Source organism: Herpailurus yagouaroundi, unplaced genomic scaffold, assembly GCF_014898765.1.
Source record: "Herpailurus yagouaroundi ecotype Mexico unplaced genomic scaffold, PumYag 557, whole genome shotgun sequence".
NCBI classification, from domain to species: domain Eukaryota; kingdom Metazoa; phylum Chordata; class Mammalia; order Carnivora; family Felidae; genus Herpailurus; species Herpailurus yagouaroundi.
Genome location: NW_024412774.1, coordinates 345,575 through 364,139, shown reverse-complemented (window position 1 = coordinate 364,139; position 18,565 = coordinate 345,575). Strand labels below are relative to the sequence as shown.

The 18,565-nt window shown below is 49.6% G+C and overlaps 1 protein-coding gene and 1 long non-coding RNA gene across 8 annotated transcripts in view; both read left to right on the top strand.

Annotated features, from left to right (window-relative positions):
• The window catches only part of ZNF274 (zinc finger protein 274), a 35,660-nt gene extending 19,386 nt beyond the window's left edge, over positions 1-16,274 (top strand). For 6 of the 7 annotated variants that reach the window (XM_040465246.1, XM_040465245.1, XM_040465247.1 and 3 more), the window contains 4 exons: positions 3,480-3,962; positions 13,094-13,194; positions 14,340-14,466; positions 14,939-16,274. In XM_040465246.1, the coding sequence (XP_040321180.1) occupies positions 3,480-3,962; positions 13,094-13,194; positions 14,340-14,466; positions 14,939-15,840 (1,613 nt within the window). In that variant the 3' untranslated portion in view covers positions 15,841-16,274. Of the gene's footprint in view, positions 1-383; positions 673-3,479; positions 3,963-13,093; positions 13,195-14,339; positions 14,467-14,938 lie in introns of those variants that run through there. The other variant, XM_040465251.1, reaches the window with a different exon arrangement.
• A 1,201-nt stretch (positions 16,275-17,475) lies between these two features.
• On the top strand, positions 17,476-18,309 carry LOC121023428 (uncharacterized). Its single transcript, XR_005787383.1, has 2 exons — positions 17,476-17,583; positions 18,040-18,309. It is a non-coding gene; the product is annotated as an uncharacterized LOC121023428 (long non-coding RNA).
• The last annotated feature ends 256 nt before the right edge of the window (positions 18,310-18,565 follow it).

Sequence of the window (18,565 nt, the reverse complement as noted above, 5' to 3'; positions counted from 1 at the left end):
TGGGGCACTTTTCAAGCCCAGCCCTGCTGGGAATCCGGGAAATTGTCATCCTTGGCTTCCTGAGTTGTTCTCAGGGCAGTTTGAAGCTCTGAGAACGCTAACTGGAAGTGAGGAAATGAATTTTGCTTTTAAATCAACAATCTGGAGGGGAAAATGAACCCCCAGAAATCCTAGGGAACAGGAAGGTAATTAAATTCTGAAGACAAGGATAAATATAAATGAGTTGGGAAGGGCAAGCCCCCATTAATAGAAAAGTTTGTTTAGGGGAGGAGGTCAGAAATAGGAGATCAACGTAGTTATTTTTATCAAGGAAAAAAAAATCCCTTGGACTAAGATTTTGATTCTAGGACTCTTGATCTTGTGGTGAATTCGAGCTCCACATTGGGTGGGGATTACTTAAAAAGTCTTTTAATAAAAATCTGTTTTAAAAAAAACACAACAAAAAAACTAGGAAAGGAGTGACTGGCGATGGCCGAGATTAAAAGCGCGACCCAGGACGTGTTTTGCAACCCCAAGCGCCCAAGGCCCGTCCGGGGCAGCGGGCCCGGCCCCACCCATCGCTGGTGACTCCGGACCTCGAGCTGACTCACTTCTCGAAGAGCGTGCCAGCAATTTCCAACACCGGTTAGATCTGTGAAACCAGTAAACCGAGGAAACCATAGACGAGCCAAGGTCTGTAATCCGGAAATTTGGAGGGGGAGGGGGAAAAAAAACACAAAAAACATCCTACGCAAACGGGGAGGAATGTAGAATCGGGGATCCGAAAATGGATAAGGAATCCGGGCGCTCGCTCCCTTAGGGGGAAGCGACTGCGATCCTCCGCCCTGCGCCTGCCCGAAGGGTGAAAACTGGCAGACCGGGAAGGTGTATATGGAAGTTCCAGCTGCGCCGGCGCCGCCCCAGGGTGCGTCAGCCGTCGCGAAGGGGGGCGGGGGAGGGAACGAGAGTGCAGGAGGCCGAGAGCCCAGCAACTCGCCAAGGGGCGGCCGTCCGGTCTGGGCCTGGGTCGCACCCACAGCTTCAACATGGCCGCTCCGGAAGTGTGCACCGCGAAGGGCCCTGGGAGTTGTAGTGGCCCGGCACCAGGCTCGTGATGCACGTCCGGACCGGGGGATCGGGGCGTGGCTATGGGGACGTGGGCGGTGTCGTCCCGTTTACCCGGTGGGAGGGGGACGGAAGCTTCAGCTTCCCGAACGCGGGCCGCAGTGTACCTGTGGCTGCGGCCTCCGCCAGCGCCACCCTCCCGGACGCCGCGGTGCTGGAAGGCCGGCCGGGCCGCTGCTTAACAGTGCGGGTGGCGCGCAGGCAGCCGCTGCTCTTCGGGTCTTTCCGAGTTTGTGTGTTTAAACAACACGGGTGCGGTCACTTCACACTTCCTGCTGCGCTCTTTTACTTCACGTGACGGGAGCTTTCCTCCGTTGTAATGATCACACTAAAACCAGCGTAATTTTTAATGCTTACCTGGGAATCTTTCAGTTTTCTTGAGCGGTGCTTTAGCACTACCTGTGTTTCCCAGTTTTGCTCCGTCCTGCACCCCTGCTCAGGAAACGTGTGTTGTGGAAAAAAGACCACCCAAATGAGGACATGCGGAGGCCATCTACTTAGGCCACTGTAGCAGGGCGTTTGCCACCACACCTAGTGTTTAGTTGAAACTGGCAGGGAGGCAGGCGTGGGAAAATTTATAGCGGAAAAAAGGAAGGTTCTGACTGGAGGTTATTGACTTGGGGGTGGAAAAAAAAAACTGTTGGTCAAACAGGTCAAACAAGTCCTGAGGTTGCGGGGTCAGGGTTCTATTGTCGTATGCTGTCTGGCCTTTGTCTACAAATACTCTTCTCTTGGTGTCTCTGCAGTGGTCTTCCTCTCCCGATAGTTCCCTGAACAGGATTAACCAGCTGAAAGTCCCCGGGCATTGATTGCCCTGGCATTAGTTGCTAAGGCTTTGAGTTCATGCTGGAAGTTCCTTTGCAGGTAGAGTTGTGCTAATCAGGTATATTCAAAACAGCAAGTGTGAGCAGGCACATTTGCTCTTGACATCAGCCGGACCATTTCTGTTTTTATAAACAAACAAGCCTAATTGGAAGTAAACCATAATCCGTGATTTACATTTTTTCTATTTACTTTTTTAAAAATGTTTATTAATTTACTTTTGAGAGAGAGAGGGAGTGCAGGAGCACAAGCCAGGGAGGGGCGGAGAGAGGGGGAGACACAGAATTTCGTCTCACAGAATTGTGAGATTGTGACCTGAGGCGGTTAGATGTTTAACCGACTGAACCACCCTGGTGCCCCTCTATTGACAGTTTTAAAGCTTTCAAGTCATTTAGAGTTAGCATTTCTCGTTAAGAGTTGTAGAGTGCTTTCTTATTTCCTTTGGTTTGTGTGCCCTCCTTAGCATTTCAGGGCCGTGCTGGAGTTGTGTTCTTGTGAGTTCTGTGCCAAGACACAGGGCTTCAGACTTTCCTGTCTTCTTGGCTCCCATGGAGGCAGGATCAGGTTCTACTCCCTGTACATAGCTGTGGGCCTATAGAGCATCACAGGTCTCTTCTTAAGCCTCCTTGCCTCTTGCTTTCCCACCCCCCTCCCATATTGAGGTATAATTTACATACCTTAAACTTCACCCTTTGAGAGTGTACAGTTCAGTGGTTTTTACTATAATTCACAAGGTTATGTAGCTATCACTACAGTCTAATTTCAGAACGTCTTTATCATCTCCCTGAAAAAGCTTCATTTTTATTAGCCAACACCCCCTAATTGTCTGAATTCCTTATCTCCTGGAAACCACGAATCTACTTTGTCTCAGTATATTCGTCTATTTTGGACATTTCGTATAAATGGAATCTTAAAATTAGCCTTTGGTGTCTGGCTGCTTCCATTTAGCATAATGTTGTCGAGGCTTAGCTCGTATCACTACTTCATTCCTTTCTATGGCCAAATAATATTCCAATTTGTGGATAGACCATATTTTGTTTATTCTTCCTTTGATGGACATTTGTTTTTCTTTTTGGCTATTAAGAATAATGCTGCTGTGAAAGTTCCTGTACAAGTTTTTGTATTGACATATATTTTCATTTCTCTTGGATGTATACCTAGGAGAATTCTTGGGTTATAATTCTGTGTTTGGCTTTTTGAGCACCTGCCAGACTGTTTTGCAAAATGACGCAGCGTTCTGTGTTCCCACCAACAGCAGTTTTTCCACATCCTGGCCAATAGTTGTTACCACCCATCTTTGATAATAGCTATCCTAGTAAGTATGAAGTAGTATCTCACGATATATTTTTTTAAGTTTTTGTTTATTTAGGTGATCTCTACACCCAACAAGGGGCTCAAACTCATGACCCCAAGATCAAGAGTCACACGCTCTTCTGAGTCAGCCAGGTGCCCCTCACAGTGGTTTTGATTTACATTTCCTTGGTGGCAAATAATGTTGACTATCTTTTCATGTGCTTGTTGGCCATCTCTCTGGCTGTGCTTTTGACTTACAGAGTGTCCTGCGGCTCAGTTGGACCCTCAAGTGGATCCTCTTCCTGCTGGGAATCCCCTGATGAAGATCGAAGTCGTTGAAGTCCTCACACTGAACCAAGAGGTAGCTCGTCCCCGAAATGCCCAGATTCGGGCCCTCTATGCTGAAGACGAGGGCCTAAGCCCAGAAGTACTTGGGGAGCCCACTCAACAGCTAGGCAAGCATCCAGCTGACCCTGAAGCTGCACGCCAGAGGTTCCGGGGGTTCTGCTTCGAGGAGGTGGCAGGGCCCCGAGAGGCCCTGGCCCGGTTGCGTGAGCTGTGCCGCCAGTGGCTGCAGCCCGAGGCGCACTCCAAGGAGCAGATGTTGGAGCTGCTGGTGCTGGAACAGTTCCTGGGTGCGCTGCCCAGGAAGCTCCAGAGGTGGGTGCAGTCACAGCACCCAGAGGACTGTCAGGAGGCAGTGGCCCTGGTGGAGGATGTAACCTGGATATCTGAGGAGGAAGGTAAGTGCAGTGGAGGGGCAGAGAGGGACACTCCCGTGGACGCATCTTGGAGAATGGGGGAGGAAGAACTCAGGCTTCCTCGGAAGGGTCGGGGAAGGGTCATGCCTCTTCATCTAGGCCAAGAGCATCTACCTCCCCAACGTGTTCCTGAGTCAGAGCTTCAATGGTTCCTTGCTGAAATACCTGCCATTGCCCCTAGGTCAAGGGATCCGAGTATCCCTGGACCCATCTACCGAAATGGAAAGTCTCAGACCACACCTCACAGCTACTGAAACCCTTGGGCAGGGCCTGGGACTGCACTCTTTAGCCCTCCACAGGCTTGTGATAGAAGCTAAGGAATAAAATCATTCATTCTCATCCTTTTGGAATCCCTGCTGTGCTACAAGCCAATAGAAAACGTGATTTTAGTCACATAGGCATATTCCCAGAATGCTTTTTAAAAACATTTTTTAACGTTTATTTATTTATGAGAAAGAGAGTGTGTGAGCAGGGGAGGCACACAGAGAGAGAGAGAGAGAGAGAGACACAGAATCTGAAGCAGGCTCCAGGCTCCAAGCTGTCAGCACAGAGCCTGATGCGGGGCTTGAACCCATGAACCGTGAGATCATGACCTGAGCCGAAGTTGGACAGTTAACTGACTGAGCCATCCAGGCACCCCAAAACTTAATTTTTTTAAGTAATCTCCACACACAACTTGAGGCTCAAATTTACAGCCCCAAGATCAAGAGTTGCATGCTCTACCAGCTGAGCCAGCCAGGCACCCCTCCCAGAGTGGGAATTGTGGATAAAGTGGTGACCAAGACAGGATTCATAGATGCATGAGCTCAACAAGCCTTAGACCCAGTAAGAATGATGGGAATTTGAGAAATGAATACGTGTTTGACAATGATGGGGTTGAGAAGAACCCAAGCGTGCTGGTGGGGCTCCTGGAGGCAAGTTGCTTGTAGCCGACACCTGGTGTGGAGTGGAACTCAGAAGGGTACAGGAAGGATGTGCTGAGCAGGAGAGCATTGCCTGTGAAGGCCCAAAGTGGGAGCAATGACAGTATATTCAAAAATCCGAGAGAAATTGGGTGGGTCTATGGTAGAAGGGAGCAGGGGACAGGGCTGGCAGGGCCCTTGCAAGGGTTTTCGTGTTGTCCTAAAGGAATGGGAAGAGTTACTGTAAAGCAGTGGGAACCAGTCCATGAGCTCTAGGGACATGTGGTATTGTCTGACAGAGTAAACATTTTCCAGGTTGGGGGTGTTACATCCACACGACTCCTGAAACAGAAGGCTATGGGCACCAGTGACAGTCACAACAAAGTTTACTGCAATGAGAGGCAAGGCCGACCGATCGGGACCAACACTCTTGATAAGAGTGCGGCCTCGAACAGCTGGGGTACAGGGTTTTTATGGCCGATCACATCGTTTTATCATCACCTGGGAACAGAACAGAGAAACAGTTCCCAGACGAGTTAGAAACAGTTGCCAGATGAGGTGATTATTTTAGACTTTCTGCCGCTTAGTTGCAACCAGTGGATCTCCTTGACCTTGCCTCTGATGCTCTTTTCTTTGAGCTTCTGTTTCCTTCGTTGGTGAAGACTGATTTACAAGAGTATGAAGCATAATTTACAAGAGTAAAGCAAGGCTGTTATCTCTTGACCTTCAGTGTCAGAACAAAGCTGTTATTTTTCAAGCTAGGTGTTAGCCCTACACTACACTTTAATCCTTACATTTCTCCCTTTTCTTGTCAGTGAATCAATCCCTTGATTCATCATTAGGAACTAAGGGGACGCAGTTGGACCTAATCATCATAATTTTTATTTCACCAACTCGCCTCTTGACATACTGTACTAACCAATTGATAATGCATGGGCCGATAGTTAACCCGAGAAGTAACAATAGCAGTGGCCCAGCTATGGTGGTGAGCAGTGATGTGAACCAGGGGGACCAAGAGAATAAATTCTGATACCAATTATTGCTGGTCTTTTCCTTCACGTTCGACTTTCTATTTGCAGGGCAACTGTAGAACCCTGGTATGTTAGCCAATTTTTGTTCTTGATCCCTGTGTCCACATCCATAGGTAACCATATAGGGGTTTTCGGGGATCGGAGGAGCGAAGCCCGTTGGCTGTTTATAATTAGTAATTAAAAGTCCCCCATGAGTCACTCACCAAGTCGCATAAATCAAACAAAAAACAAGGCACAGTGGAAGAGGTATTAGATGCTATCACCTTCCCCATGACAGTGTCCCTGAGTTCCCATTGGTATGGCCCAAAAGATAGGGGACGCAATTCCGTACAGTCTCCCACGCTTATCATTATGCAAACCCAGACAATTATTATTATTATGCCCGCATCAGTCTTACCTTTAAAGGATCCTCTGAGTGCCTTCGGACCTTCCATTGCTGTTCATTATCTGGTTCCGTATCAGTCTGGGGTGTTCCTGCCTTCACACAGTTGTTTTTTTTTTTTAACCTGAGAGTGATGAATCCAGGTTCGGACACCATCTACCTTCACGGCCGTGGGTGTAGTCAGGATCACGGTGTGTGGTCCTTTCCAGAGCGGCTCCAGGGTTTTAAGCTCGTGCCTCTTGACCCAGACTAAATCTCCTGGTTGAAAGGGGTGGGGAAGAACAGGAGGATGAGCGAAGGATTCTTTTAAGGCCCTGGTTATTTCCTTTTGTACATGTTGCAGGGCCACGAGTGAAGGCAGCAAGCGGTCCTGTTCCAACTGTTCCATTACGTCGCCTCCTAGCCTCCGCAGGATAGGTGGAGGTCTGCCAAATAAAATTTCATAAGGGGGAAATCCCTTGACAAATGGAGTACAACGCGCTCGCAAAAGGGCAAAAGGCAGGACGTCAACCCAATTTTCGCCCGTCTCAAGGGACAATTTGGTTAAGGTCTCTTTTAGGATCCGATTCATCCTTTCTACCTGACCTGAGCTCTGAGGTCTATATGTACAATGTAATTTCCAATCTATTCCCAATGCCCGGGCTAGACCCTGGGACACCTGCACCGTGAAGGCCAGGCCATTGTCCGATCCTATGCTCAGAGGCAGCCCGAATCTAGGAATTATTTCATTTAATAATTTCTTAACTGTCGCCTGAGCCGTTTCTGATTTAGTGGGGAACGCCTCGACCCACCCAGAGAAGGTGTCTACAAAAACAAGCAGGTATTTGTATCCGTATTTCCCTGGTTTAATTTCAGTAAAATCTACTTCCCAAAACCGGCCTGGCTCAGTTCCTCTATCTCTTTTAGCTTCTGAAACCTTCCTACTTGCACCCTGATTTACTTGGGCGCAACTTGCACACCTTTCAACCACCTCTTCAATCTCTTTTCCCAGCCCTTGCGCCCTGAACTTCTTCCGCACTAATTCCGCCATCTTCGTTTTTCCCAGATGAGTCCCTTGGTGGAGCTGACACACCATGCGCCGCCCGAGTGCCGCGGGTAAGAGGATCTTACCTTCAGGATCCTGAGACCACTTTTGTCCCGGCATCATACTTCCCCCTTTTCTTGAAACCCACTCCAAATCTTTAGGAGTGTAACTGGGCTCCCTCGGTCAAGATCGGTAGCTCCAAGGCACTTTTACTTTTAGTTGGGGCAGCTTCTCGGGCTGCTGCATCAGCCAGGCGGTTTCCAACTGCTTCTAGGGAGTCGCCTTTCTGACGTCCCGGGCAGTGAATGATTGCCAGCCTCGTAGGTTCCCAGATGGTTGCTAGAAGATCTAAAATTTCAGCTTTAGTTTTGATGGCCTTGCCTTCCGCCGTGAGTAGACCCCGCTCTTGATAAATGGATCCGTACACATGCGCGGTTGCAAAAGCATAGCGGCTGTCTGTATAAATATGAAGTGCTTGTTTCTTCCGAGTTGGAGGGCTTTTGTTAGAGTGATGAGCTCTGCGTGCTGGGCTGAAGTTCCCGGGGGAAGGGTGTGTTGCCATAAAACCTCGCGGTCCGTCGTCCCTGCAGCGCCGGCGTGCCTTTGCCCTTGAAACACAAAACTACTGCCGCCTGAAAACATGCTGATATCAGGGTCCTGTAAGGGAACGTCCGTAAGAGCGGAGCGGAGGGACGAGATCGTCACCAAGGTTTCTGGGCAGGAGTGCAGAGGGGGACCTTGTCCTTCGGGCAGCAGAGTGGCTGGGTTTAAGGCTGCGGGGGCACAAAAACGTATTCGGGTCTGGTCGAGTAGCAACACTTGATATTGGGTAATCCGAGCATTTGACAGCCGTCGCTCTGGGGGAGCCCGCAGTAAAGCCTCCACTTCGTGGGGCCCGGTGACAGACAGTGCCTGCCTCAAGGTTAGTTTGTCTGCGTCTTCAACTAAGAGCGCGGTGGTGGCAATTTGTCGAACGCGTGGGGGCCACCCGGAAGCAACTGGGTCCAGCCACTTGGATAAATAGGCCACCGGTCGGTGCCAAGTTCCCAGGCGCCGAGTCAGAACTCCCTCGGCTACCCCCCCCCCCCCCTTTTCAGCTACAAACAAATGGAATGGCTTGGTGGGATCTGGCAGGGCCGAGGCCGGTGGGGTCATGAGAGCCTCTCGTAAGGCTTGGAAGGCTTTAGTTTGAGTCTCCCCCCACGTGAAGGACTCCGGAGACCCCTTGAGAGTGGCGTACAAAGGGGCTGCCAGTTCAGCAAAACCAGGTATCCATACTCTGCAGTAGCCTGCTGCCCTCAGAACTCGCGAACTTGTTTGCGAGTTTTAGGCTGAGGAATATCGAGTTTAGCCCGAATTCTTTGTTCACCGAGATAGCACTTCCCTTTTGAAGGTTGTAACTTAAATAGGTCACCGCAGTACGGCAGATCTGCGCTTTTCTGGCTGACACTCGGTACCCCAGTTTTTGCAGAAGACTCAAGGGTTCTCTGGTGGCACTCAGACATTCTAAATGAGAGGGGGCCGCCAACAAGATATCCTCAACATATTGCAATAGGGTCACCTGCGGGTTGGAGATTCGAAATGGCTCTAAATCCTGGTGCAGGGCGTCATTAAAAAGAGGAGAATTTTTAAATCTTTGGGGGAGTTGCCTCCAGGTGAGCTGTCCCTTTTCAGGATCAGTCCATTCAAATGCAAATAGTGGCTGGCTTTGTGGGGCCAGCGGGATGGCAAAGAAGGCATCTTTTAAGTCCAGAACTGTATAATATGCCTGAGAAGGGGGAAGCAAACTAAGGAGAGTATAAGGATTCGGTACAGTGGGATGAATGTCCATTTATAAGTCTGGGGCTGCCTGTGAGAGGAAGGCCAGATTTAATGCCCTTCTATTTTTAGGTGCCTCAGGGTCTACAGGGGTAAAGGTGTGGTACACCTCCGTGAGCCTTTCTAAGAAGGCTGAGGGGCTTTCCTCGGTCCCCTGAATTACTTCTGTTACCTTAGACATGTTTGTGGGCCGGCGGGCGGCCGCTCAGAGACCTCCCAGTAGAGTCTGGTGAAATAGGGTCAATGATCCCCTACCGTGAGGAGTGTTTGGGTCCCAATTTTCAGGATGCAAGGAAGGAAAAACTTCCTTGAATCCAGCGGGATCCTCGGTGGGTTGCCAGTTTGGCCCCATCACTAATTTCCGGGCCTCGCGACGGATCTTATCCCGCTCCTCAGTGGTGAAGAGAACCTGCGAGAGCTGCTGGCAGTCATCCCAGGTTGGCTGATGGGTCACAAATAGAGTTTCAAGAAGAGAAATTAATGCTTGGGGTTTCTCTGAGAACGAGGGGTTTTGAAGCTTCCAGTTATAAAGGTCGCTAGTGGAGAAGGGTACATAAGTCATAAAGGGTCGGACATCACCCTGCAGGGGTGCAGGGGTGGCCCTGGAAGAAGGGATAGGGCAGCGGGAGGGGGATGGAAGGGAGTCCCTGACCGGGTGTGAGACGGGCTCAGGGGAGTGTCCCGACTCGGGCTTGTCTCCAGATCTGAAGCATCTTGACCTGTATTCTTTGGGCGAGAACTATAGGGCGGTGGGTGGTACGTTCCTTTTTTTTTTACCCCCCTCCTGTGCAGGTGATAGAGGGGGCGGCCACTTAGTCTCGTCAAGATTCTTATTCTGAGCTCCAGATGGGCGACCTTTGAGTGGCAAAGCCTGTACTTTAGGGAGGCGAGGGGGAAGGGGAAGAAGTTTTAACCAATCTGGAGGTTTTTCGATGAGGGTTCTCCGTGCCCCAATGTATGGGATTTGGTCTTCGTGCCTAGAAAAGACAATTATCACGAACCTGATATATCAAAGTAAGGTTAAAGTTCCCCTGTGGAGGCCATTCGACCTGAAAGCTGGTCCATTCCACCTCGCAGAGTTCGAAGGACTGGCTTCTTAATGTGGAGGCCGAAAACTGCGGCAGCTCTCCTATAGTCCTGGAAATGGGTTAGTATGAGACTCAGCGGGGTGGGGGTAGTCTGATTCTGACCGATGACAAGATAGGCAAAACTGACAAGGACGCACAGCCAGTCAACAGGAAGAAGACAATTAAGACACGAAGAAAACACAAGTTCGAGATCTCAAGGCCAGTAGGCCGTCGCAGCCACCTGAAAATAGGATCCTTCTTGACAAAAACCAAACCTAATGGGGTCCACCGGCGTCCCGGTAGGATCCCTGACTCTGGTTCTATAGCCGCGTCAGGCAGACCCTCCTGAATCCTTCAAATGGCACGCCCCAAGAATTCCTTACCTCTCCCAATCCCGAGCTTCCTCCCAGGGGTCGGCAGAGCAATCCGGGGAAAGGGCCCTGTTTCAGAACTTTAACTTTCCCGGCCAATGCACCAAATGTTGCATCCACACGACTCCTGAAACTGAATGCTACGGGCACCAGTGACAGTCACAACAAAGTTCATTGCAATGAGAGGCAAGGCCGACCCGATCGGGACCAACACTCTTGATAATTTTATGGCCGATTACATCGTTTTATCATCACCTGGGAACAGAACAGAGAAACAGTTCCCAGATGAGTTAGAAACAGTTGCCAGATGAGGTAATTATTTTAGACTTTCTGCCGCTTAGTTGCAACCAGTGGATCTCCTTGACCTTGCCTCTGATGCTCTTTTCTTTGAGCTTTTGTTTCCTTCGTTGGTGAAGACTGATTTACAAGAGTATGAAGCATAATTTACAAGAGTAAAGCAAGGCTGTTGTCTCTATATCTTCAGTGTCAGAACAAAGCTGTTATTTTTTCAAGCTAGGTGTTAGCCCTACACTACAAATTAACCCTTACAGGGGGCACCCAGGCGGCTCAATCGGTTAAGCATCTGACTTGATCTCAGCTCAGGTCATGATCTCATGGTTCTTGAGTTCAAGCTCTGCATCAGGCTCTGTGCTGATGGCACGGAGCGTCCTTGCGATTTTCTCTCTTTCTCTCTGCCCCTTATCTGCTTGTGCTCTTGTGCGGTCTTTCTCTTTCAAAATAAATAAATAAACCTTAAAAAAAAAAAAAAAAAAAAATTTTACCAGGTTGCAGTTTGCGATGGTTGGTGGGCAAAAAACAAGGGCAAAATGAGAATCAGATTGGCCACCCAGAGCCGTTACCATGCCCACCGAGAGGTGTGGTGGCTTGGGCAGGACTTACAGCGGTGGGGGGCTGGGATGGGAGTACGTTTGGGGGTGAGATTCCATGAAATTTGATTTGTCAGGCTGAGTGCCATGGAGCACTTGCTCACCCGAATATGTAACCTCATACTGCAAAATTGACTTTGCAGATGCGGTTTATTAAATTGAAGATTTTGAGGTGGGGAGATTATACTGTGTTATTTGGATGGGGCAGGCACGAGAGTTCAGGGCAGAGAAGACACGAAGAAGGGCTGGGCGCTAGGTATTTTAGTTGGCCTCCAGAAACCGGCAAAGGTGACAAACATATTTTCCCCTAGAGCCTCAGAAGGAAGGTAGCCCTGCCACCAGCTTGATTGTAGTGCAGTGAGGCTGGCGTCAGACCTGATGTCCATAATCATAGGAAAACAACCTTGCTTTTAGGCACCATTGTGGCAATTTGTTAGAGCAGTAATAGGAAATTGATAGAGGTGCCAAGGAGACAGTTGGGAAGCCCCTAAGACAAAAGCCAGTCTGTCTTACATTTCACACCTTGGGGGTGAATGAAATCAATTCATATTATAATGGATGGCAGGAAGAGAGGCCTTCCAGAGAACCCTGAGAATCCTACATTCATTATCAGCGAGTTAGTTGCGACTCTCAGTTGTGAATGCCAGGGGAGGAGAATTTACTGAAAAAGTCCCAGGGTGATCTAGCTTCAGGCACGGGTGGACCCAGGGGCTCCTGTAGTATTCTCAGGACTCCTTCTCTCTCTGCTATCATACTTCTGCTGGCCTCCGTTAGCTTCACTTATAGGCAGGATGTCTCCATAGGGAGCCTCCCTGCACGGAAATGTTCTAACAAAAGCCTCTTTGGCTCTGCTTGTCTAGCTCTGTGCCCTGTATTCATCTCAGATTTAATTATTGTGGCCAGGAGGAGGTGGCAGACTGGTGGGCCAGAATGGGTCACATCGTGTTTCCCCCTTGAGAGCAGGGGTGGAATCATCCTTATGGAAGACCATGTACCAGGCAGCAATAGATGAGAGTCAGGCATGAAGGAGCTGTGGTTAAGAGGGGCTGGAAGGCCAGGCAGAATGGTTTTTGAAGGTGGAGGAAACTTGATAAAATTCTCATCTAGATGGGTGTGTGTTATGAGAGTGGGTCCAGTCCCGGGGGTCAGAGGAAGTCCATGGAAGAAGGCAAAGAGGAAGAGGACAAGGAAGGTAAAGAGGCAACATACTCGGAGGCTAGAAAAGGGGTCTTTGCTTCTGAGGAACAGTGTGAGGCCAGCTGTTGAGGCAAATGGAGAGATGAGGCAGCTGTCTCAGAGGAGGGACAGGATCCGGGACAGTCCTTGGAGAGGGAGGCAGTGGGGCCAGGGGTCTCAGCAATGGGGACATTGGTGCCCTAGGGTCACCCTTAGGGTGATGCATCTTGAGCTAACCAGGTGTGGGGATTTGGGCACAGGCTGTGAAGAGGAGCCAGAGTGGGGACTTGAGCTGGTGGCAAGAAAGGGTGGGCACAGATGCCCTCACAGCAGTAACAGCAGATACGATGTGTGCACTGGCCGCAGGGGTCCCAGAGAGAGACGTGGGTATCATTGCCCCATCCTGGAAGTGGCACCACATCCGGCTGATCCCCTGTGCTGGTGTCTCCCCACAGCATTACCTGCCCAGGACCCCACCTGCTCTCTTGAGACCACAGCTCCTCAGGAAGAGAAGGAGGAGAACATGACCACCTGGCCGGCAAAGGTGCCACCTGAGGTGAGTGGGGGGTGTCACCCTTTTGTTCTCTGGTCAGTGTCCCCTATGAGGTGACCTTCCCCCTACCTCCCAGCCTCCCACAGGGCAGACCTTTCAGAGTTTCTGAGCCTGAAGGGCTGGGCTGCCTTGTTGCTGCTGTGGAGACCAAGAAAGGGCACAGGGACTGGGAGGCAAGAAATCTGGAGGAGAAGGGAGGGGCCAAGTGTTTATAGATGCTTGGGAGCCCCAGGTAGGGACATGCAGACCACATCTGAATTTGTGTTAGAACAAGAGAGCCCTTGTCCTTCAGAAATGCATACTTAGGTGTTGATGATGGAAAAAATATCTGGAATTTGCCTCAAAATATCCCAGAGCTGGGGCATAGATGAAAGCACTGGCCGTGTCTTGCCGACTGTTGAGGCTCAGAGAATATGACAGAGTGATGTGTGGTATTGGTCAGGACTCTTTCTGCTGCAGATGGCTCACAACTGGTTCAACCATAGGGTGAATTTATTGGCTCTCATGTAATGAGTGGTCTGTGATAGGCTTCAGGCAAGACTGTATTCAGGGGCTTCCAGGTGATGAGAGAAGAATGTGTCTCCAGTCCTGGTCTCATGGCTCTGCTTTCTCCCATTCCTTCTCAAGCAGGCTCTGCCCTTGGTGGGTAAAAGCCCCCACAGATCCAGGCAGAGTGCCATGGGGAGGCCTCTTCCTGCCAGAGTTTTGGCCAGCTCCCCAGAAAGGACTGATCTTGGCACTGTCTCTGGACACACCACCCTCTGGCAGCCACCATCCACAAAGGCAGGGATGGTTCCTTCACAGGCAGAGGGGCTGTTCCCAGAAGAAGGGAGTGTGCCTAGCAGGCGGGGCTGGTCTGAGGGGCAGTCTTCTGTGGGAAGTTGCACAGAAAGGATGAGCTGCATATAGGCTGGGGTACAAGGGAGGCAGTTTGCTTATGGCGTTTGTAGCTCTTAGTGAAGTAGATTCTGCCTCCAGACTCTGGGTTTGTGATAGGGGACCCACTGGGCCTCTTATGGGCCCAAGTCAGTGTTTCTGAGCAAACTCCAAAGCAGGGGTGTCCTCAGCACAGCAGACTCTGTTGGGAGGCCCTGGTCATCTGTTTCTGTTGCTGACCCTCCTGCTGATCAGACAGAGTGATATTGCAGGAACCAGTGACCTTCCTCGATGTGGCTGTGGACTTCAGCAAGGAAGAGTGGGGGCTGCTGGACCCGATGCAGAGGACCGAGTACCACGACGTGATGTTAGAAACCTTTGGACACCTGGTGTCTGTGGGTAAGGCTGTGCCCGTGCTGGCCACTCCACCCTTCTGGGACTGGGAACGTCAGGGGCCCTGAGTTGGGGCCTGCACCTTCTCTGGGCCCAGTGTGAGCACTGGACATGCTGACAAGAGTTCCTTGCACCATCCATACTTTCAACTGGTCCTATGGACCTCAAGGGGTGGGCATTGTGTGGTCAGTGGAGGCTCAGGCCCAGGGAAAGACTGACTTACCGCCCACCTTGAAGGCATACGAGGAGTCAGAGAGCTGGGAGAGTGCTCCCTGTTCTTGCCCCATCCCTGACTGCCAAGCTCGGTGTTCCCCTCTTTGCTACTTCACTTCTTTCTGTAGTCTCCCCAGGTCGCGTGACGGTACCTGGAAAACAAAAACAAAAAAACACCCAGCTTCTGAATACTTGATGATGTCATACTGATAGCCCCTTTTACCACTTTCTCTCTATAGTATCTGTATCTTTTGGGTTCTTTCAGGGTGGGAGACTACACTGGAAAGTAAAGAGTTAACTCCAAAGTCTGACATCCCTGAGGAAGAACCAGCCCCTGACCTAAAAATGGAAGAATTCTCAAGGGATGACACCTGGTCCTCTACCTCAAGAGACATCTTGCAGGGTGGGACCCAGGAAGTCTTGGACACAGCACTGAAGCAAGTGGAGCTCACTCAGGAAGAAACCCTCCCTCAGAAAAGCCCCCAGTCCCAGGCAAACACTGGCCTTGTCACGAGCCCTATCTCACTCCAGAAAACTCTGCCCAGGAAACGCTTGCGCAAGCGTGGCTCGCGGGTTAAGAAGGTGACGCGTGGTCCATGTGTAAAAATTCATCAGAAGGGCCACAAAGGGGAAAAAGCCAGAGAAAACAGTGGTTGTGGGAGAGCCTTCAGCCGGAGCACTCAGCAGATTACGTTCACAAGAATTCACAAAGGGAGCCAAGTTTGCCGATGCAGTGAATGTGGCAAAACGTTCCGGAATCCAAGATATTTCTCTGTACATAAAAAAATCCACACAGGAGAGAAGCCCTACGTGTGTCAGGACTGCGGGAAGGCGTTTGTTCAGAGCTCCTCCCTCACACAACATCAGAGAGTCCACACCGGAGAGAGGCCTTTCGAGTGTCACGAGTGTGGGCGGACCTTCAATGACCGCTCGGCCATCTCCCAGCACTTGCGGACTCACACCGGAGCCAAGCCCTACCAATGTCAGGACTGTGGGAAAGCCTTCCGCCAGAGCTCCCATCTCATCCGGCACCAGAGAACACACACGGGGGAGCGCCCCTACACGTGCAGCAAATGTGGAAAGGCCTTCACCCAGAGCTCGCACCTCATTGGGCATCAGAAGACGCACAGTGGGGTGAAATGCAAGAAGAAACAGCCTACCTCATAGCCCTCAAGCTGAGCCGGTTGAAGAGACATGGCCTTTTCAGCCTGATCCTGCAATGTAACACGAACGGGCGTGGTTGGCATTTGGAACTGAATATGAAAAGCAGCACTGAGTGATGACGTTCTCAAAACCAAAGGACAACCAGGGAGACCACCCTGCACACAAGTAAATGAGAAAACTGGTGGGGAGTTGTTGCTAGTGAATATAAGTTGGAAAAACATTTAATTTTTCACTCACTTGATTTGCTGTTATAATTTGTTTGCTCATTTGGTCATTAAAAGTGATACTAGTGAAACCTGACCATGTTTATAATGTAAGTTTAAAAAGCCAGGTACCAAAAAGTCTGTGCACTGATATTATATTTGTGGTATTTATGCATATGGACAAGGACTAAAAGAGAACAAAGATAAATAAACTATATATTTCTGTGATAGAAATCTCTGGGTTTTTTTCCACCTATTAAATTTCTTTCATTAATAATTTGATACTTAAAATAAGCAGTGTTAAAACAAAGTGAAGTAGATTGTCAGACCAGTTCTAGCAGACTCTGCAAAAGGCCACAGTCCCTCTGGCCCAAGATTCCAAATGAGTTAGGATGAGTGGGTCATCCTAACCCTGATCCTCAGAGCATCATCAGGATGCAGGGAATGTTCGATTCAGGGAATGGTCATCTTAAGCAACCAACCATTGGAGGCCTAGAGGGAGGGAAACCCCCAGCAAGGGGGGGTGGGGAGCTTCCCAGAAATGTTCATGTTGGTGCCCATGTTTCACATTTTACATGAGATGATAGATTAAAATCCTTTCTCCAGGTCACACAGCCTGTAACCTGCAACCCATCCAGTCCTTGCTCCATGACTCTACCTCTGCTGTCTCAAGTTGTACATAACATTTCAAACTATGTCCTAAGACTCTGGGTCAGATGTTGAACTTCTGCTCATCAGATATTAGTTGACTGCTACAGGGCACACCCCTTCAGAGCCCTTGGGGTCATAACACTGACAAGGGTGAGGCACAGTCATGCCATCTGGAGTGAGCGTGTTTCACTCCTTTCTCTACAGGAGTGAACAGCCCCTGGAGACAGACTAGAGAAGCCCAGAGGCCAGGTGCCTGGGGAATGGTGATGGCACACTAGCTGTCGTATTGCTTTTCATGCATCAAGCACAGGGCTCATGACTGCTATGTCACATCTCCATGGTAGCTTCTTTGAGAGATGAAACATTTGGGGCTGAAGAACTTGCCAGGACCCCACTGCCCTCCCACTACACAGTTGGAGATCTTTAACAGGAGAACATCAGCAGCTCCTTCTCCAAGTACTGATGATGTAGGGATGTCCATTTACTTGGGGGAGTGGCCTCACCATGATGCCCAGTATCCACTGGGGAATGCCACAGCCATGTGCTCAAATGAGGTCACTTAATCCTGAAATGCCATACAGTTTTGTTGCCAGAAGATGGTCACTGAAGGAGGTGTGCTGACTGCTTTCACATCTATGGCAGTTTCAAATATGGCCACAGACTCTTTGCCTTTCCTCCATTCCTAGAATGTGGTGACTGCTTCCACCAATAGGGTCAGCAGAAGTTACACCATGTAACTTCCATGAAATGAGGTCATAAAGGATGCTGAGGACTTGTTTCCTCAGCGAATTGAGAAATGGTGGTGTCAGCTGAAACTGACCAGGCTGCAAGATGTTGGGTAGTGAATGAGGAGAGGAGAAATCATCCCTTCAGAGGAAGTGAACAGATGAGGGTAGGCTTGCCCAGTAACTCATCTGGGGCCCTGAGGTTTGGGATCACTAACTGCAAGGCTATGGACACTTTAACATCCAAATTTGAAATCCAGTTGGCTGCTTTAGAAGCTGAGAAATTTATCTCTGAAGTGAATGGAAGAGTTCCCACTTTCCTTAAAGTAGGATGAGATGATGCAGAATTTGAATATATGCAGCTGGTGGTCTCCCATCTTTTCCCAGCCACACATAATTCATTATCAGCAGCACCCGCCATTACACTCAAAAGTTTGCCATTGGGCCTCAGTATGCCTGAATCTCCTGGGGGATTTGGGGAGGCAGAGTGATGACCCCCACATATGTCTACTGCTAGGCCCCAGAACCTGTGAAAATAGTGCTTCACATGGCCAGAGGGACTTTGCAGATGTGATTATGTTAGGATTTTGAAATAGTGAGATTATCCTGGATTATCCTCATAGGCCCAATGTCATCACAAGGGTCGTTTTAAGGAGACAGTAGGATCCAAATAAGAGAGGAAGATATGACAAAAGCAGCGATTGGAGTGATACATGGCCATACGACAAGGAATGTGAGTGGCCTCTAGAGGCTGGAAAAAGCAAGGAAATGGACTCATTCCCTAGAGTCTTCAGAATGAACACAGTCCTGGAGACACCTTGATTTCAGTCCAGTGATAGATTTCTGAACTCCAGAATGTTAAAATAATAAACTTGTATTGTTTAAGCCACTAACTTTGTGGTAATTTGTTTCTGCAGTAATAGCAAACGAATGCAGGGGGTATATGTGATTTGCAATTTTCCACCAGTGGGTGCTGATTTGTGCCCAAAGGGATGGTATATCTCGCTGGGAAGCACTGGATCTGGGGGAGGGAGTGGGAACAGGCACTCTGCCTAGGGTTGGCAGCCTGAAGGGAACTAGTTTGGTGCTAGTGGAATGGTTCTCAGTCTCACAGACATGTGGAGATTGATTAGGTAGGAAAAGTCTAAC